Raw genomic sequence first — 20729 nt, 5'->3', positions numbered from 1 at the left:
TAGTAAAACAAAGTTGGTTAATAAAATATTAAATATTGGTTAATGAAGTTATAAAGTTGGTTAATCACACGATACTCTTAAATAAAAAAATAAAATAAAATAATTTTTTATATATTTTTATAAAATAGTATTTTATTATTATAATATTTTACTGTTCACCGTATTGGTGAACAGTAAAATACGATGTAGTGTATGTTTTGGTGTATGAATAACATTTTTTTAACATTAATTTATGGTAATATTTCGTTTCAATATCAAACACGCACACAATATATTTTTACAGAAATGATATTTCTACACCACTTTCTTACACCTACACCATAAACAATACATTTTTAATTTTTTATTATTAAATTCTCTCTCCTACTATACCTATATGTATCTTTTCTTTATATTTTAATAGATATAAATGTATTTGATATATTATAGTAATAAATATTTTTTTATAAAAATATAAAAACTATTATTATTATTTTTAAAATTAATATGATTAATCAATTTTATATTTTTATTAACCAATATTTTATATTTTATTAATCAACTTTGTTTTATTATAAAAAAATATTTTTAATATCTGAATGTTTATTAACCACTTTCATCACTCCATTAACCAACTTTTTATATTTTATTAACCAATTTTATTTTATATTAAAAATTATTTTAAATAGTTGGATTTAATTAACCGATTTCATCACTTCATTAACCAATTTTTTATATCTTATTAACCAACTTTGTTTCTCTATTTAAAATTACTGTTCACGAATACTATTCACAAGATACTGTTCATGATACTATTCATAACACTGTTCATAAAATATATATATTTTTAAAAAATACTGTTAACCGTATAATAGAGTGTTTGATATTTTTATAATTGTTACGAGTATACGAATATATATGTGAATGCAATCCATTAAATATTTGCAAGGATTTACATCGACACCATATTATTAGTTATGTCAATAAATTACTATAGGAACATACATACTTTTATTTGTAAATTAAAATACTTAGACTAAATATCAAACACTCTATTAATCCATAATCTTTTAATTACAAGCACTATTTACAAGCATGAATCTTAATATATTTATCAAAGATTGATAATAAGTCCTATCAAATAATGAGTTTCATTTTGACATTTCCACTACCATATATATATATATATATATATATATATATATATATATATATATATATATAAAAAGTTATTTACATATAAAAAAATAATTAAACTTGTTTAATATGACAATGCATATGATATACCTATATAATGGATATGTTCTAGCTGTTTTTTAAGTGCATTGGACTCTCTATAAGAGCATGCATTTCCTAAAGCAACATATTTGCGGCACAACAATTCCTTTTGTTAACTAATTTTCTTCATTGAAAGAACAAATACCTAACATAAGTGCAACCTAAGTAAGTTTGCATAAATGAAAATCCTTTATTTCTCTTAACCATTTACACATGCATGCCTCTTTTCACACGTGACAAAGTTATAGAAATTATAACAATACACGCAAGAAATTTGTTGCATTGACCAACATACATATCCATTAATTCCAACCCTTATAATAAATTATTTGAAGTTGGAAATTGACTTGTTCAACTTGGCATATCCCTATAAATTACCCAACATTCTCTCTCATTTTCCACACACTTGTTATTCTTGTTATTCTAAGAAAGGTATTTCATTAACCCACCTTATTGCAACTAGCTCAAATTAGAGTGACCTTAAATATATTTTATACCTTCAAGAAAACTACTAAACATGGGAAGTGAGAGTTATCAACTTTTGTCCAAGATTGCAACCAATGATCAACATGGAGAAAATTCTCCATATTTTGATGGATGGAAAGCTTATGAGAGAAATCCATTTCATCCTACCAAAAATCCTCATGGTGTAATCCAAATGGGTCTTGCTGAAAATCAGGTATATAAATATATTATATTACAAACCCTCATAGTTCATTATTATTTTTAATTAAATTAAATTAATTAATTATTTTGTTTATTATTTTCAGCTTTGTTTTGATCTGATTGAAGAATGGATAAAGAATAATCCCAAGGCATCAATTTGCACTCTTGAAGGAATGCATAAATTCAGAGATGTTGCAAACTTTCAAGACTATCATGGGTTGCCAGAGTTTACAAGTGTAAGAAAAACCATTTATTTTCAATAATATATTTTTGTATATTGATGATACTAAATTTATTATTATTGTTATATGTTTTTTAGGCTATGGCAAAGTTTATGTCAAAAGTGAGAGGTGGAAGGGTAAGCTTTGATCCAAAGCGTATATTGATGAGTGGAGGGGCAACAGGAGCAAATGAATTGATAATGTTTTGCTTGGCAGATGAAGGAGATGCTTTTTTAGTTCCTACTCCTTACTATCCAGGGTATGTACCCTTCTATCTTTTCATAATTTGTGTGTTATTCATTGTATATGAGCTATTTCACTCACCTATCATATCAAATGTTCAAAAATGGAAAACAAAAAAGTTATACTTCTAGCTACTATGTTTTGTCTTAAACTATTAAATTTGTTTAAAAATATGTACTCATGGTTCTATTTATAATATATATATATATATATATATATATATATATATATATATATATATATATATATATATATATATATATATATATATATATATATATATATATATATATATATATATATATATATATATATATATATATATATTTAAATTTATAAAAAAAAGCAATTTATTTAGTCTATATACGATCGAGATACATTAGTTATGTAATATATCTAAAAATCAACTTTTTTATTATAAATAAAATCAGAAGAAATATTTTATTACAAGATAAACATGATTACACGATAGGATTAACAAACTACCATACTGTCTCGTTTAAGTCTACTCACCACATCCCGCCAAAAATATAAGATAGAGCGGGGCAAGTGAAGAGGATGCAGAGCAAGTCATCTCACCCTTAAAATTTAAAAGTGAAAAGAAAGCCATATCCACTTCCGTTTAGATTCACATCTTTCAAAGTTGACAAAAAACAGAAAGAGAAGAATAAAGTCGAGAAGGGTTCAAAAACTTTGACTCGGCCAATAAAAAATGATGGACTTAATGGATGATTCTATAATGTTCAACCGGTTTTGTTACCTTGACACAATATATATGATATGGATAATGATTTTAAAACTAATTGTTAAAAATATGTTTTCTTTTTTATGTTATATTGGAATTTTCACATTGTTTAAAATTTAAAATATTTTTTAACATGTTTATTCTAAAAGTTAATTTTTGGAAGAGATTCAATTTTTTGAGACGAGGCTTTTCAATTTAAAATATTTTTTAACATTGTTTAAATTTATATGAATTTTCCATATCATTCAAATGAATGCATGTGTGTAGTATAAAAAAACTAATATATTGTAGGTTGGTTATAAATCACATTCTTAATTTTTAGTTGTATTATATTAGTTCATGTTTGTCATCAAGTAAACTTAGAAGTTAACATTGTTTACCTCTCTTCATATAAAACTAACATAAAATATTGTTTAGTTTTCTATCTAAGTGAGGTGTCACCCTATAGTTCCTCATTTAAGATTCTCCACATTTTTTATAAGGCAAAATCACTTATCCAATAGAATATAAAATGAACACAAAAGTTCAAACACGACATGGTAAGTTAGGTCAAGCTCATGAGTCTAAAAACAATTACACCTACTTTAAACTCATTTTATAATTAGTAGGAATCTATTCTGTGAGTCTGTTTTGAGTCTGTTTTGATTTTTAGTTGGACTGTGATTTATTTTATTCGAATCCATTTTATAATTAGAGTTGAGTATTCTTTTATACTCATTGTAATTTATTTTTCTTATAAAGAATTATAATTAATTTTCCAATAGTGTGATTAGTCAAGAAGTATGTGTTTGCTCCAAAAAAAGATATACTTGATGACTCGTAGCTAAGTAGTAATTGATTAACCATTGACTTTAATTTGAAAACCAAAATCATATGGACAAAAGAAATATAGGTGTGAGAGATAGAGAATAAAGAGAAAGTGAAAAGCTTGACTATTGAAGAATCGTAAGAAAGGAATATATCATAAAGGTGTGAAAGTGATATATGAGAGAGTATGGTTTACACTCAAAACCATAAACAACTTTTTGTGTAGGGTCACCTTGCATTAAAAGAGAAAATGAAATAGTAAGAAAATATGTAAAAATAATTTAAAACCCTTATAGTTTTTAATATATTAAAAAAATTATTTTATTAAATTTTATTAAAAAATAATAAGTTTTATTATAAATCATTTGAATATACTATAGTTTTATTCCGAATTATTTGAATATACCATACTAAAATTTATTAAAAATAATTAGTTTTATTCTGAATAATTAGTGATTGTGATGAATTTAACTCATGTTTTACTACAGGTTCATTCGTGACTTATGTTGGAGAACTAAGGTTAAATTAATTCCTGTCCATTGTGATAGTTCCAACAATTTCAAGATAACAAGAGAAGCACTTGAAATAGCATACAAAAAAGCAAAAGAAAACAACATCAATGTAAAAGGTTTGATCATAACAAACCCTTCCAACCCTTTAGGCACAACCCTAGACAAAGAAACCCTAAAGAGTATTGTTACTTTCATCAATGAGAAAACAATCCATTTAGTTTGTGATGAAATCTATGCAGCCACGGTTTTCACTTCACCAACCTATGTAAGTGTTAGTGAAGTCATACAAGAAATGAAGTGCAACCTTGATCTCATTCACATTATTTATAGTTTATCAAAGGATTTAGGGTTCCCCGGTTTTCGGGTTGGGATAGTTTATTCGTACAATGATCAAGTTGTGAGTTGTGGAAGGAAAATGTCGAGTTTCGGATTAGTTTCATCTCAAACTCAACACATGCTTGCTTCAATGCTTTGTGATGAAGAATTTGTTGAGAGTTTTCTCTTGGAGAGTTCGAGAAGGTTGTCGAAAAGGCACGAGAAATTTACGAAGGGGCTCGAAGAGGTTAAAATCAGTCGATTTCCAAGTAATGCGGGACTATTCTGTTGGATGAACTTGAAGAGTTTGCTTAAGGAGGAAACAATAGAAGAAGAGTTGAAGCTTTGGCATGTGATTATTAATGAGGTTAAGCTTAATGTATCACCAGGGTCTTCTTTTAATTGTTGTGAAGTTGGTTGGTTTAGGGTTTGTTTTGCTAACATTGATGATGAAACGGTGGAAGTTGCATTGAAAAGAATAAGAGTGTTTATAGGGAAAGAAACAAAGAAGAAAGTTGAACAAGTCAAACGTTGGCAACCAAATTTAAGGCTTAGTTTCACTTCAAGGAGGTTTGATGAGAATGTTTTGTCACCTCATAATCACATAATCATCTCTCCTCATTCACCACTTGTTAGAGCCACATGAATTTTTCAGTTTTTTGTTGTTGTTGTTGTAAAATAATGCATGAGAGGGAAATTAATTGATGTATACCTAGCTATGAATGATTTTGTTTTTCTTCTAGAGAGATTTCTAGTGAATTAGCTAGAAGTATGTTTGTGTGTAATTTTTGGCTACTTTGCCTATTCTATATATGAAGTTTCATTTTCTTTGGTTTGTGATGATGACTCAAGTAATAATATGGGATTTAAAACAAATCTAGCAACCATACTAGTTTTTTTTGAAGGAAATGTTTTTTTTAATAAGAAAAATGCTTAGGTATTACATTTATTATAGGCGCTACATGGACATTTATTATAAGGTTTCATACAAATTACTTACCAAAGATGGGTAGGTTTCACATTTTTGTAGTTTTAAAGATACATTTTTTATACTAGTTAGTTCTCCACCAAAAATATTATTGCTATTTTAAAAAAATTCAATTTATTTTTTAAAATCGATGGTGCTCTTTTCTAATTTCTCGTTATCTTTACTGAGTTTAACCCTCGGTTTCTTTGAGAAGATGATTTATGAGAATCTTCTGATGTATCATCGAGGATATTGATGAAGATAATTTATCAGTTTGAGCATTTTCAACCAGATACATTTGCTGTAAAATTTGATTTTTTATATGTCTGTTTTTTGGAACTTTTTTTCGCATAGATCATTTTAACGCGTTCAATTTTACTTTTTTGCGCATTTTCGTGCCCAATTTTTATTCATTTTAATTCCTTTTATTTTTGTTTTTTTAATCAAAATGTCATGAAAATATAAATAGAGGCAAATGATTAATCAATTTGATTTTATTTGTTTTTATTGAAAAAATTGATTTTTTTATTTTGATCTTATATTTATTCCCACAAAAATATCTAGGGATATTTTGGAATTTTTATTAAATTTGCAAACCCAAGGAATTTACTATATAGTTTGTGATACACTGAAAGAAAAACTCAGACCAAAAAACACCAATGAGGCGTTGCCCCGATCCCATTTAATTCTCTCTCAATTTCATGTAATACACTCGTAACTGGCCAATCACAACCAGCTAATCCGTTCATCACAAAAAACAACGTCTCTACCAATCAAAACCAATAACAAAAGACTAAGCCAAGCGGCGCCCTTGAATTTGTTTAAAAAAAAGAAAAAAAGAAAAAGAAAGATGGAGTTTCTTTTCTTGTTACTTTTCATATGCCGTTACACACTTAACCATTTTAACACAAACCTTGCTTCACACCACCAAAGAGCATCATGTTTTTTCCTGCAAACACTTCCTGTATCAACAAACTCAACCACAAACAAACATTTTCTACCTAGAAATATGTATCCTTGCGTTCTCCATCGCACCTGGAGATACGTAGGAGCGGGATTCAAAGTCTCGTCAGACACCCTAATAAAATCTTCTTTTTAGTCCTTCACACCCTAATAAAAAACTTACCTTTTAGTCTTTGCACCCTAATAAAAAACTTTTCTTTTAGTCATTCACCTTAAATAAAAGCTTTTTGCGACCCCTTTCTTTTTCCCTTTTAATAACTCGAGAAACCAAACATTTTTTAAGCTAACACTTATCGCAAAAATAACTAAATGGTTCTCATTGAATACAACAAATATGAGGGATGCTAATATCTTCCCCTCGCATAATCGACTCCCGAACCCAATTGGGTTGCAAAGACCATATCATTGTCTTCTTTTAGGAGTTTTATCGATAGTTTTCCTTTCCCTTTTTGGGAATATATAAAGTTCAGTGGCGACTTTATCAATCATCCGTAACATGCAACGCGCTCGCAAGGTCGTATTTTTTGAGATACGACAATGACAAACTTTGTTTGTATGTTGAAGAATTGTTAAAGTATGCTGGATGAAATCCTAGAAGTTGGGAAGATGTCTAGGAATTTGAAGGGAATAGGATTTGACTACAACTCCATGAGCAAAGAAACAAAAGTTCCCACTAAGAAGTTTGTTCCCCCTAAGAAGAAAATCGAGTTTCTAATGGTGGACCATATGTCTCAACAACCTGTTCAACATATATACCCTAAATATCGAGAAAACAAGAACTCTTCTTGGAAATATCATCATTGTGGAAGATATGGTCATATAAGGCCGTATTTCTATAGACTATATGGATATCCTCAGCCCTATAGTCAACCAAGGCTCAAAAGAAAAATAAGAAAGAACTTTTAAGAAATGAAAATATGGAAACCCAAGGAAACATCCACAAGTCTAATAACTCATACATATCTTAGAGTTTCCTCAAGAGAAGATTGGTACTTTGATAATGGACGCTCCATGCAGATGACTGGAGAAAAGAACTATTTAGAAGAGTTAAAACCCTACTCCAATAGTCATGTTACTTTTGATGATGAAGCTAGAGGAAAAATCGAGGGTATAATCAAACTGGTATGTCTAGGTTTCCCTTGCCTTGATGATGTGTTGTTGGTTGAAGGACTAACTGCTAACTTAATCTGTATTAGTGAATTATGTGATAAAGGTATGAATGTGAACTTCAACAAATCAGAATGCATTATTACTAACAAAAATCAAGAAGTGTTAATGAAAGGTTTAAGGTCCAAAGGGAATTTCTATATGTGGATATCTCAAAACAAGAATCATCCCTCAACATGCTTGATATCTAAGATACATGAGACCAAGGTATGACACCCAAAACATGGTCATCTCAACCTCAAGAGCATGAAGAATATCATATATGGAGAAGCTATCAAGGGATTACCAAAAATCAAGACTGAAGAAAGAAAAATATGTGGAGACTCCCAAATAGGTAAGCAAACCAAAATGTCTCACAAGAAGCTGCATCATCTTACCACCTCTGAATTTTGGAGTTACTACATGTGGATCTTATGTGGCATATGCAAGTGGAAAGTCTAGGTGGAAAAAGATATGTCTTAGTGTGTGTGAATTATTTTTCAAGATATACTTGGATTAATTTTATTAGAGAAAAGTCTGACACTTTTAATGTGTCCAAAGATCTATGTCAACGTATACAAAGAGAAAAAGGGAGTGAGATAGTAAAAATAAGGAGTGACCATGGAAAAGAATTTGAGAACTCCAAGTTCTTTGACTTCTGTTCCTTTGAAGGGATTGGTCATGAAATTTTCAACACCTATCAACCCTCAGCAAAATGGAGTGGTTGAGCGTAAAAATAGAACCTTGCAAGAGTCAGCTAGAGTCATGTTGCATGCAAAGAATCTACCTTACTATTTTTGGGATGAGGTCATGAACACAAATTTCCATATTCACAATTGTGTGACCATAAGAACTGGAACCAAAGCAACTCAGTATGACTCTTGCGATGTCAAATACATTCATGTATTTGGTAGAAAGTGTTATATTTTGGTAAATTGCGAGCAAAGAAGAAAGATGAATCCCAAGAGTGATGAAGCAATATTCCTAGTGTTGTACCCCAAATTTTGACCACCTTTTTCCTAACCTAGGGTTTAGACCACTAACAAGTCCAGAGCCCATGTGAGTCATATGATCAATCCCCAATGACCTAAAAAGTCAAAGGATGACCATTTTGACTTTTCTAATCCATCTTGATTAACTGTTAATTTAGGACATTCCTGATTAATTTAAAATAATATTTTTAGAATTATGTAGGTCACTTTTATTAAGTTAATTAGATATTAATTTATATTATTATTAAAACTCATTGAATTTTTATTAGTTTATAATTATGTTAATATTCACTAAGTTATATTATTAGTTAAATTAATTAGTTGATTAACTAAATTATTAAATTAATTAGGTTAATTTTCATTAAGATTATTATTAATCATATTTATGTTAAAGTGTAAATAGTATTATTATGTTTGAGGGTTGGCCAAGGGGTTGACCGAGTAAGCCCAAGCCCAGTCCAGGTCGATTGGGTCAATACTGACCCAAATCCACCACCTCACCGGGTCAAGTCCATGACCCGGATTCATACCCTATCCCCAATTCAATCTCAGAAACCCTAGATTGACGCGTAATGAAAATAGAGTCAATCAAAAACATAATTTCAATAAAAAACTTCTATTATTAGAATTCAGATTCATTATAGGTCACAATTTACAAATAAAAATTGGACCAGATGCAATCAAATCGGAAACCTAATTTCTAATTACAATAAATCAAATCCTAAGTTTCCTAATACAATCAATCTAATTTAAGAGTCTAAACCTAATTTAACCTATAAAAACCTAAGTCTAATTCAGAAGAAGGGGAGGACAAAATTAGAACCACAAAAGCTGCTGCAATCTCTAACCCATTCTCTAAAGCTCCGATTTTTGAATCCTTAAGGTTTCACATCGAAACCTTAAGTCGCTCCGAGATAGACCTCCATCATTAATTAGAAGCATCTGCAAACAAAGAAAGAAGGAGATTAGAGAGGATATAATCAAGAAGAAAATAGACAAATCAGAAAAAGGGAAAGGACACAGCTGAATTTGGACACGACATGGAAAATAGGGGTTTCTTTGAACCAATAAATATGTGATTGTGTGTGATTGTTGCGTAGAAGTTGGATTAGGGTTTTAAGAAATTTTGTCGTTTGATTTGTTTTTTGAAGTTTTGATTGGGGTTCAGAGGGGTCTGATCTATGGATCAACTAGGGTTTGAGGTTGATCTGGGTAGGTTTGGGGTATTTCTGGGCTCAGGTTAGGGTTATGGCTCCTAGGGTTCATATTTCTGGGTTTAGAGTTATAGTTCATGTTGAACCCAAGTTAGGGTTCTAAGGGTTTAAGGTTAGGTTTTTTGGGTTTGAAGAGTTTCTGGGTTGAGGGTTTGAAGGTTTAAAGATCCCGATTGAAGTTCAATTAGAGATATGGGTTAGACGGAGTTTGGGGCGGTGGCGAATGGTGTATGGGTTGGTGTTAATCATTTGGATGAACACTAGTTAAAGGTTTACATGTTCCCGTTGAAGCTCAACCAGAAACCTAGAGGGGTCAGTGGTTTTGGGGTTGGTGTATGGGTTTGGTGGTGGTCGGATGGGAAGAGAAATAGAGAGCGCAAAAGAAAGGGAAAAGAACATAGACAGAGAATTGAGTGAAGAAAGAAAAGAGAGGGGAATAAATGAAATGTTCTGAAGGAGGTTTCTTTAAATACCTCCCCCAGGTGGATCCATGTCATGCTCACGTGGTTCATTATGGATCGATTGTTTCGCTGACTCACTTGGACCATTGTGCGTACGTGTGTACCGTGCTCCTTGGTTGACTTTGCATCACAATCCTCCATCCTGCCTACTTTGACTAGTAATTAACATCTAAGGCCTTGATTGCATTTTACATGATCCCTCAAATCATGATCGGGAGGTCCAGAGAGAGTCAACTGTTGACTCTTTCCCTCCATGGACTCTTCCCTGAGCGTGGGCCTCAACGAAGTGAGCCTATATCTCCCTTGTTTTTCACCCCCCAGTTCATGGCCCTTTATTATTTCAATATAAAATACACCCCCTGTGTTTTCTCATTTTATTTATTTATTTTATTTTATTTTCTTAATAACTAATATCATTAAATTATTTTTATCATTAGAAATTAATTAATAATTTATTAAATTAGTTAATAAATAATTTTTATTAATTAAGGGTTTGTTTTAGTCTTAATCAATAAATAAAAATACAAAAAAAATGTTTTTGAATTAGGGTTTGTTAGGATAGTTTTACGTTTAATTTTAGGGTTAACATTTAGACGTTAATAGGGTTAATTAGTGTTTAATCCAAATGATATTAATCTTTCTTTTTTTAATTAATTATGCTTGATATTTTCCAATGAAATTGATTATGTATAATTTAATATTTAATTTAATTTCTAATTAAATTAATTATAACATTTTGCAATTAACAAATTAACTAAAATAAATTCCACACATTCAAATATTAAGTCATATGCCCTTGTGCATTGAGACATTTTCAAATCAAATACTTTCTCCGCCCCCGATGCATTGAGAACCTTTTCAAGATCTAAAATCAAACAAACAAACAAACAAACATTTTTTAGAAGAACTATGATACTCTGGTCCTTCATCTAACACGGATATACATAGATATAGAGTCATATCGCTCTAGTGTGTATAATAACCAAAAACGTTTTCTTCGTCTTCCTGTATTAATCAAATTGTTTTCTTTGAATAATAACTTAATCCCTTGTAAGTAAATACCTTAAGCGAATAATAAGTAACATAGGCAAGCGTTCCCTTAGAAACACACATTAACCCTAGGATTAGAGGAGGATCCCATTGAGTACAATGGAGGTGAGGGGTGCCTAACACATTCACCTTGCTTAACCGACTCCCGAACCTTAGTCTCTTCCCTTAACTTTAGGTTTTATCATTATTTCCTCGTTCCTTAGGATACTTCATCAATAATATGTAATTTTCCAACCGCGACATCTAGGATACTTCATCAATAATAGAGCCTACAGAGTATATAGCTCTTATACCAAGACAATGGTAGAATTAATAAATGTTGTCATTCATGATACCCTTGAATAAAAGAAAGAAGTTGAAGATGAAGATGATGTATTCCCTCAACAAAAAAATGTCCCAGCAAATGTCTCACACAAGGAGTTTGGCATTCAATCTGGAAGAAAAGATTATGAAAACCCTCAAACCAACAAGGGACTATAAATCAAAATTCAAAAAGATCACCCTATTGAAAATATCATAGGAAATCTAAATGAATGAGTCATCACTAGATCCATAGATATGATTGCCAACTCAGGTTTCATTCTCAAAATTGAACCTAAGAACATCAAGGAAGCTTTTACTGATGAATAATGGATAAATGCAATGCAAGAGGAACTATGTCAATTCAAAAGAAATAAAGTTTGGGAATTAGTTCCAAGACCTGAAGATGTGAATGTCATTGGTACGAAATTGATTTACAAGAATAAATATGATGAAAGTGGTAACATAACAAGGAACAAGGCTTGTTTAGTGGCTCAAGTGTACACACAAATAGAAGGAGTAGATTTTGATGGGACATTTGTTCTAGTTGCTCTCCTTGATTCTGTTAGAATGTTACTGGGAGTCTCCTCTATGTTTAAATTCAGATTATACCAAATGGATGTTAAAAGTGTATTCTTGAATGGGTATCTTAATGAGGAAGTTTATGTAGAGAAACCAAATGGATTCATTGATCCTAGCTTTCCAAATCATGTGTACAAGTTGAAGAAAGCTTTCCATGGATTAAAGCAAGCTCCAAGGGCTTGGTATGAAAGATTATCTGAATTCATGATCAATAATGGATACAATAGAGATGGATTAGATAAAACTATATTTGTAAAGAATGATAGAGGAAAGTTCATGATAATCCATATTTATGTTGATGACATTGTCTTTGGTGGAATGTCAGACAAGATGGTGGAACATTTTGTTCATCAAATGCAATCTGAATTTGAGTCGAGTCTTGTAGAAGAACTCTCATGCTTTCTTGGTCTACAAGTAAAGCAAATGGAAGATAACATCTTTATTTCTCAAAGAAAGTATACAAAGAGTATAATGAAGAAGTTTGGCATTTAAAAGGAAATTCATTATAAAAACTCCCGCTGCAACACATGTGAAATTATCCAGAGATGATAATGGTGTTGATGTTGATCAAAATCTATACAAAAGCATGATTAATAGTATGCTATATCTCACATCAAGTAGACTGGACATCACATATTCTATAGGTGTTTATGCTAGATACCAAGCTAAACCCAAGACTAGTCATCTCACTCAAGTGAAGAGAATCATGAAATACATAAATGATACTTTTAACTATGGTATTCTCTATTCTCATGATACTAACTCAATACTAGTAGGGTATTGCGATATTGATTAGGCTGGGAGTGCTGATGATAGAAAAATCACATTTGGTGGATGCTTCTTTCATGGAAACAACATAATCTATTGGTTCAGCAAGAAGCAGAATTGCATCTCTCTTTCTAATGTAGAAGCTGAGTACATTATTGGAAGGAGAAGTTACACCTAAATGCTATGGATGAAACAAATTTTGAAGGAGTACAATTTCGAACAAGATGTCATAACATTATACTAAGACAATTTAAGAGTTATTAATATTTCAAAGAATCTTGTTCAACACATTCGAACCAAGCACATTGACGTTCGTTTTAATTTCATTAGGGAACTTATTGAAGATAAAATTATAAGCCTTTAGCTTGTAGCAACTAAAAATAAATTAGGAGACATATTCACTAAAGCTTTAGATGATGTTAAATTTGAAAATCTAAGGGGTACTCATGGTATTTGCATGTGTGAAAACTTATTGCAATTAATGCAAGGGAGGTGTGCGAGAATAAAAGGAAAGATTCTCACTCATATGATAGTTGTTGCACGAGAAATAAGGCACACCCTTCCCATTTCAAATTTTACTAATAATTATTCCACTTCTACACTCCCGAAGATTAGTCTCTCTCTCTCTCTCTCTCTCTCTATATATATATATATATATATATATATATATATATATATATATATATATATTGTTCTAACAACACTTTTCATCTACCCCTCTCTCAAGTCTTTCATCCTTGTACAAAAATGAGCCAGAAATATGAAAACACTATGACCTATGAACCCAAACATGTTCCTAATGCATATGGGGTCAAAATACTTGGAGTCAGGATGAGGGAGAAACAACAACAAAGAAATCTAGGGCTTATGAGTCAAGAAGCAAGCTTGACGAACAATATATGGTATACAATGCTGTACCTCTTCAGATGGTTGTTCCAGTTGATATTTCGATAAAAAGATCTAAAAATGCTGACTCGAAGAAGATAAAAACATCTGAAAAGGTAAGTCTCTCTAAAAAAGATACATTTGTGCATGCTCATTGTCATACGGTGAACTGGACTTTATTGGATTTGTAATCGCAATGTCGCGGTTAGCAAGAGTCTCCACCGACTTTTCTTTTATCCCATAAGGAAAGGTGGAAAAGAACAGGAAAGACCTTAATTTAGATTCTTGGGTTCGGGAGGTACTTTATACAAAGGGAAGGTATTAGCACCCTTTGTATCCATGGTTATCCATGGGCTCTTAATTGCTCAATCATTTATGTTTTTCTAGTTTGAAAAAGGTGGTTGAAAAATGTATGAAAAATGTTTTGAAAATGAGAATTTAACTTTGTAATGATTCTTGCATGAATGTATACAAAGTGGTTATCTCGTTTAATTTAGGAAATAGTTTAGAAAAATATAACTCGGCAATGATCCTAGTGCGGATGTATGCTAAGTGGTGATTTTCCAAAAAAGATGTTTGAAAGGCGTGAGGTGTGAAAAGTATTTTTTGTTATGAATGAGCAATTAAGGTTATACCTGTCCGAGGTCTTTCCGGGCATTTCCTATCCTTATGAGGGTAAAACTGTCCTTACTATTGGGAAGTAAGTAGTTTTCCCTTGGGATGTAGAAGGGTCATCGTAGGGTCATCGGTTGGTCATTGAAGGCAACAGTTGTGAGGATACCTTAGCATTCAAAGGGACTATCATCATTTAACCGTAGGCTACACCGAAGGGTCGTCAAGGGACAAAATCGTAATTTCGAAGGCAACGTCCGAGGGACTATGATGATTTTACCGAAGGGTCTTTGCTAAGGATATCCCCATATTCGCGGGACATGATCGTAATATCATAATCGTGGGGTAATAAAGAGAGGTCCGATATTGTTTATTTAAAGTCCACATCTTAAGTTCATTAGGCAATTAGGACGATTCCGCATTAATTCGATACATTAAGATCAATACATTAAGAATCAATACATTAAAATTGGTTAGGCAATCAATATGAATCTTCACATTAAAGTGAAATAATTTAGAGTCCATCTCCATGAAAGTCTTCCACACATAGAGTGGATTACCTAGCCAGCCACTTCCTTGAGAACATGCGAGCTTTAACACAAATTAAACACACGGGTGAGAATACCAAGTTAAAGTGCAATTGAAAATTGCACTACAGAATGAACACAATAGTCACAAAGCCGGATAATGCATGATTACAATAAGACAAACATAGAACGAAATATGAGAGCAGCTACTGGTCCATTCGCCTCTGCTTCGCCTAGCGAAGGCGTAGCGAATATTCGCTCCAGGCTCGCTTAGCGATGTGCTAGCGAGCGGCCACAGATTTTGAATTGTGGCAATCGTACTGTCTCCGGAACCTTGAATTATGACATTAAATTACAGGCACAACATGGATAGCATTCATGATGTTCAAGCATATTTCAATTTGCATGTTACATATCAAAATTTAATCATGATGCATTATGTAGGTAACGGTTATCAATTGGAAGCATATAACAATGACGATACGCAAACCTGTTTGCAATTGCTAGGTTGAACTGATCACTCTAGGTATCGGATGGAGCTGGGCGGTGGCAGCTTCGAGGCGGGTGAGCGGCCTTCAGGGTTTCCGTCTTCCGAATTCTCTGGATCGGCAGGGTTTCTGTGTTTCTCCCTCTGGATGCGTGTTCCCGTCCGTCTTCGTCCGTCTCTGTGTGTCCTTTTTCGTGGCAGAGGAGCAGGTATTTATAGTAGTGGTAGTGGTGACCTAATGGGCTTAAAATGAGGTCCAAAAATTCAATTTCTCGCAAGCTTCGCTAGGCGAAGGGATTGCTCGCCTAGCGAGCAAGCTAGGTCTGGGCTTTTCTCTGGATCCAAGGCTTCGCTGGGCGAGCGGCATGATGGAATGTTCGCTAGGCGAAGGAGCTGCTCGCCTAGCGAGCAAGCTGTTTTGGGCCACTTTGGATTAGGCCTGTTGTGAGCTGGGCTTTTGTCCATTTGATATCAGTGCCTTGCAGATCAAGTCAGAGGGTCTTGGAAAATGCTTTGTAATACCAACGGGCAAATTTTGGGGTATGACAGCTGCCCCTGTTCAATATTCTTGAACCGAGAGAGTAGAATGGTAGGTGCCGTTCGTGGTCTGGAGGTGAAAGATTATTGAACACTTAGAATGCCCCAAAAATTTGCACTTGTCCATTTGTCTTGATGGAGATAGGAAGTTTGATGATGGAAGCTTCAGATTGCGTCGTACGTTAGACGGTGCCTGAAGACATGGATGTCATACCGGGTCATACGCTAGACCGTATAGTGAATCATCCATTATGCTGTTGACTTTGCTGGGGAGTCAGAGCATGCTATATACTGCTGGGGATAAGGGATCAGAATGGATCGTATATTAGACCGCGTCTGAATACCAGAGTGAGCTGTTCATTAGGCGGATGACTTTGCTGGGGATGAAAGATCAGAATGGATCGTACGCTAGATCGTATCCGAGTCGCAGAATGAGCCGTACGTTAGGCTGAATCTGCTGAAAAGGGAGTAGTCGTATACTAGACTACCATTCAGAAATGTACCTGTCCGAAGGTAGCATCTGAGCAAGGGAGTAGTCGTATACTAGACTACCATTCAGAAATGTACCTGTCCGAAGGTAGCACCTGAGCAAGGGAGTAGCCGTATACCAGACTACCATTCAGGAATGTACCTGTCCGAAGGTAGCACCTGAGCAAGGGAGTAGCCGTGTACCAGACTACCATTCAGGAATGTACCTGTCCGAAGGTAGCACCTGAGCAAGGGAGTAGCCGTATACCAGACTACAATTCAGAAATGTACCTGTCCGAAGGTAGCATCTGAGGAAGGGAGTAGCCGTATACCAGACTACAATTCAGAAATGTACCTGTCCGAAGGTAGCATCTGAGGAAGGGAGTAGCCGTATACCAGACTACCATTCAGGAATGTACCTGTCCGAAGGTAGCACCTGAGCAAGGGAGTAGCCGTATACCAGACTACCATTCAGGAATGTACCTGTCCGAAGGTAGCACCTGAGAGGATGAAGGTTTAACTTGGTCGTACATTAAACCTTACTTGAGTTGTTGGAGATCAGAGTGGATCGTACGTTAGATCGTATCTGAGCTGGATGTCCAAATGGGTCGTACGTTAGACCGTATTGGAGTTGCAGAATGAGCCGTACGTTAGGCTGTATCTGAAGCAGAAAGTAGTCGTACGCTAGACTACACCCCGGAATATACCGTACGCTAGGCAGCATCTGAGGATTTGAGTATCCAAATGGGTCGTATGTTAGACCGGATTGGAGTTGTTGAGAGTCAGAATGGATCGTACGTTAGACCGTATCCGAGCTGAAAGAGTCATATGTTGGGCATTGGGAGGATGTCAGAACGTTCGTCAGCTGGATTATATCTGAGCTGTATTCGAATCTTGAATGCGATCAGGAGGATAATCAGCCTGAAAAAAAAGTTAGTTTCATGCAATGTCATGAGGCATGAGATGCAAATGTTGTATGCACGCGTGTGCTGTGAAATGATGTGATGAGTGAATTATGCATCTGGAATAAATGCGGGCATTGTATGCATGTATATGTTATGAAATGATGTAAGGTATATGATGCGGTATGTGATGTGAAATGATGTAATGAATGCACTATGCGTCTGAACATTCTTCCAGGGAACTCTACTGGGGAGATAGATCTCAGTCTGCTGGTCGGAGACATTGGTATTGATGACCCTGTCTTGGCTGGGGGATACTTGATTTCTGTCGGATGGTAGAAATGCTTGACGGAGCCTGGCTGGGGATAGAAGAGATGACCAGTCTAGTGATGCCCGTTTCTTCTGGGGAATAACTGGCTTAGCCGGGGAATAGAATTGGCAACGGACTCATGGGGAAGCGCGATTAGACCTTTTCCTCAATCCTGAAGTCGTGTAGTGATTGCTATTGCTATTTTAGGCATGCATTTCTGGTAAACATCGATCATATTCAAACGCATAAGTCAATTCATATTAAATCAATGGACGTTTTGCGCAAACAAAACAGAAAAGGTAAAACAAAAGCATCTTTGTGGAAATGAAATTGTATTGAGTTTGAAAGAGGGCCTATAAACAGGCCGTTTGTGTACAAGGAGACAAAAATCCTAGTAAGAGAAAATTGTCAAGAAACAAAGAGAAAGCTATGCAGGAAAAGTCCTATTGATTTTAATTCCACTACTGTCATCATGTCTTCAAGCATCTCATCTCCTGCTGTCGGATAGAGGTGATTGGCTTGTTCAGTCCCTCGACCTTGGTTGAAGCTGACAGTGAACGGGACATAGTCATACGCTTTAATCCCTAACTTTTGCCTGGACCGCCTTTTCAGGTTTTCAGTCCACCGGGATACCCCTTTTTGCCCAAGCCGCCTTTTCAGGTTTTCGACTTGCCGAGTGTACATTTTTATATGTTTATCCCTAATTTTTGCCCGAACCATTTTGGTTCGCCGGGATGCCCTTACTTTTGCCTAGGTACGTCGACCTAGCGGGTCTCTGTTATGCGTAGTATTTTTTAACTATGTCCGCGTTCACAGGATGCGGGAAGTCTTCGCCATCCATTGTAGCCAGTATCATGGCTCCACCGGAGAATACCTTCTTAACCACAAATGGCCCTTCGTATGTGGGAGTTCATTTGCCCCTGGGGTCACTTTGTGGTAGAATGATACGCTTGATCACCAAGTCGCCAACTAGATACACCTGTCTCTTGACTCTCTTGTTAAATGCTTGGGTCATACGCTTCTGATATATCTGCCCGTGACAAACAGCCGCAAGTCTTTTCTCATCAATCAAGTTTATCTGATCGAGTCGAGTCTGAATCCATTCATCTTCATCTAAGCCCGCCTCTTTCATGATCCTTAGAGAGGGAATCTGGACTTCCACTGGTAAAACAGCTTCCGTTCCGTAGACTAAAGAGAAAGGAGTTGCCCCTGTCGAAGTGCGTACTGAAGTGCGATAACCATGGAGAGCAAATGGTAACATCTCATGCCAGTCTTTGTACGTTACCGTCATCTTTTGTATGATCTTCTTGATGTTCTTATTAGCGGCCTCCACAGCGCCATTCATCTTTGGCCGGTACGGAGAAGAGTTATGATGTTTAATTTTGAACTGCGTGCAGAGTTCAGTAATCATCTTGTTGTTCAAATTAGTACCATTGTCAGTAATAATTCTTTCAGGGATGCCATACCGACAAATAAGACTACTCTTGATGAACCGTGCCACCACATTCTTGGTGACAGAAGCGAATGAGGCTGCCTCTACCCATTTCGTAAAGTAATCAATAGCGACAAGAATGAAGCGATGTCCATTAGAAGCCGTAGGTTTAATCTCTCCGATCATATCGATGCCCCACATTGCAAAGGGCCAAGGAGCTGTTAACACGTTCAATGGAGCAGGAGGCACATGTACTTTATCCGCATAGATCTGACACTTGTGACAGGTTCTGGAGTGATGGTGGCAATCAGCTTCCATGGTAGACCAATAATATCCTGATCTCAGAATCTTCTTGGCCATTGTATGTCCATTAGAATGAGTCCCAAAAATACCGTCATGCATGTCTTCCATAATCTTTTCTGCTTCCTTTTTATCCACACAGCGAAGCAGAGTCGAGTCATGATTACGTTTGTATAACACTCCGTTACTCAGAAAGAATTTAGCGGAGAACTTCCTCAGGAATTTCCTGTCATTGATGGATGCTCCTTCAGGGTATTCCTGAGTTTCCAAATATCTTTTCACGTCGTGGAACCAAGGTTTCTCCTCTACTCCATCAGCGTTAAGTTCATAACAATATGCTGGTTCATCTAACCGTTCAATGGTGATCATGGGAGCTTCGCTGTCCCATCTGACTCTGAACATAGATGACATGGTAGCCAATGCGTCTGCCAACTGATTCTCTTCCCGTGGAATATGTTCAAATGTTATCTCTTCAAAGTATGGGATTAATGTCATCACCCGCTCTCGATAAGGGATGAGATTTGGATGTTTAGTCTCCCATTCTCCGTTGATCTGACTGATTACCAAGGCCGAATCTCCGTACACACTCAAAAACTTGATTCGCCAATCTATAGCAGCTTTGAGTCCAAAAATACATGCTTCATACTCAGCCATATTATTGGTACGATGAAAACATAGTCTAGCAGTGAAAGGTGTATGGTAACCTCCGGGAGAAATGAGTACAACCCCAACACCATGGCCCAATGCATTAGAAGATCCATCAAAGACCATAGTCCATCGGGATCCCCATTCGGGTCCCTCATCTGGTTTAGGTTTTTCATTATCAGTAACAAACATGACATCCTCATCTGGGAACTCAAAATTCATAGATTGGTAATCATCCACCGCTTGATGAGCCAAATGATCAGCTAGCACGCTTCCTTTGATTGCTTTCTGGGTAGTGTACTGGATATCATACTCTGTTAAGATCATCTGCCATCTCGCTATTCTTCCGGAGAGGGCAGGCTTCTCGAACATGTATTTGATGGGATCCATCCTAGAAATCAACAAAGTGGTGTGA

At 34.8% G+C, this 20729-nt stretch overlaps 1 protein-coding gene across 1 annotated transcript; it reads left to right on the top strand.

Moving 5' to 3' along the window:
- The first annotated feature begins 1646 nt into the window (after positions 1–1646).
- Positions 1647–5601, top strand: LOC127075998 (1-aminocyclopropane-1-carboxylate synthase 1). Its single transcript, XM_051017547.1, has 4 exons — positions 1647–1936; positions 2028–2159; positions 2243–2403; positions 4428–5601. Exons 1-4 carry the CDS (start codon positions 1775–1777, stop codon positions 5410–5412), a joined length of 1440 nt encoding a protein of 479 aa, XP_050873504.1. The 5' UTR covers positions 1647–1774; the 3' UTR covers positions 5413–5601.
- Positions 5602–20729: the final 15128 nt, after the last annotated feature.

The sequence above is a fragment of the Lathyrus oleraceus genome, chromosome 4, assembly GCF_024323335.1.
Source record: "Lathyrus oleraceus cultivar Zhongwan6 chromosome 4, CAAS_Psat_ZW6_1.0, whole genome shotgun sequence".
In the NCBI taxonomy this organism is placed as follows: domain Eukaryota; kingdom Viridiplantae; phylum Streptophyta; class Magnoliopsida; order Fabales; family Fabaceae; genus Lathyrus; species Lathyrus oleraceus.
This window is presented reverse-complemented; position numbering and strand designations above follow the sequence as displayed.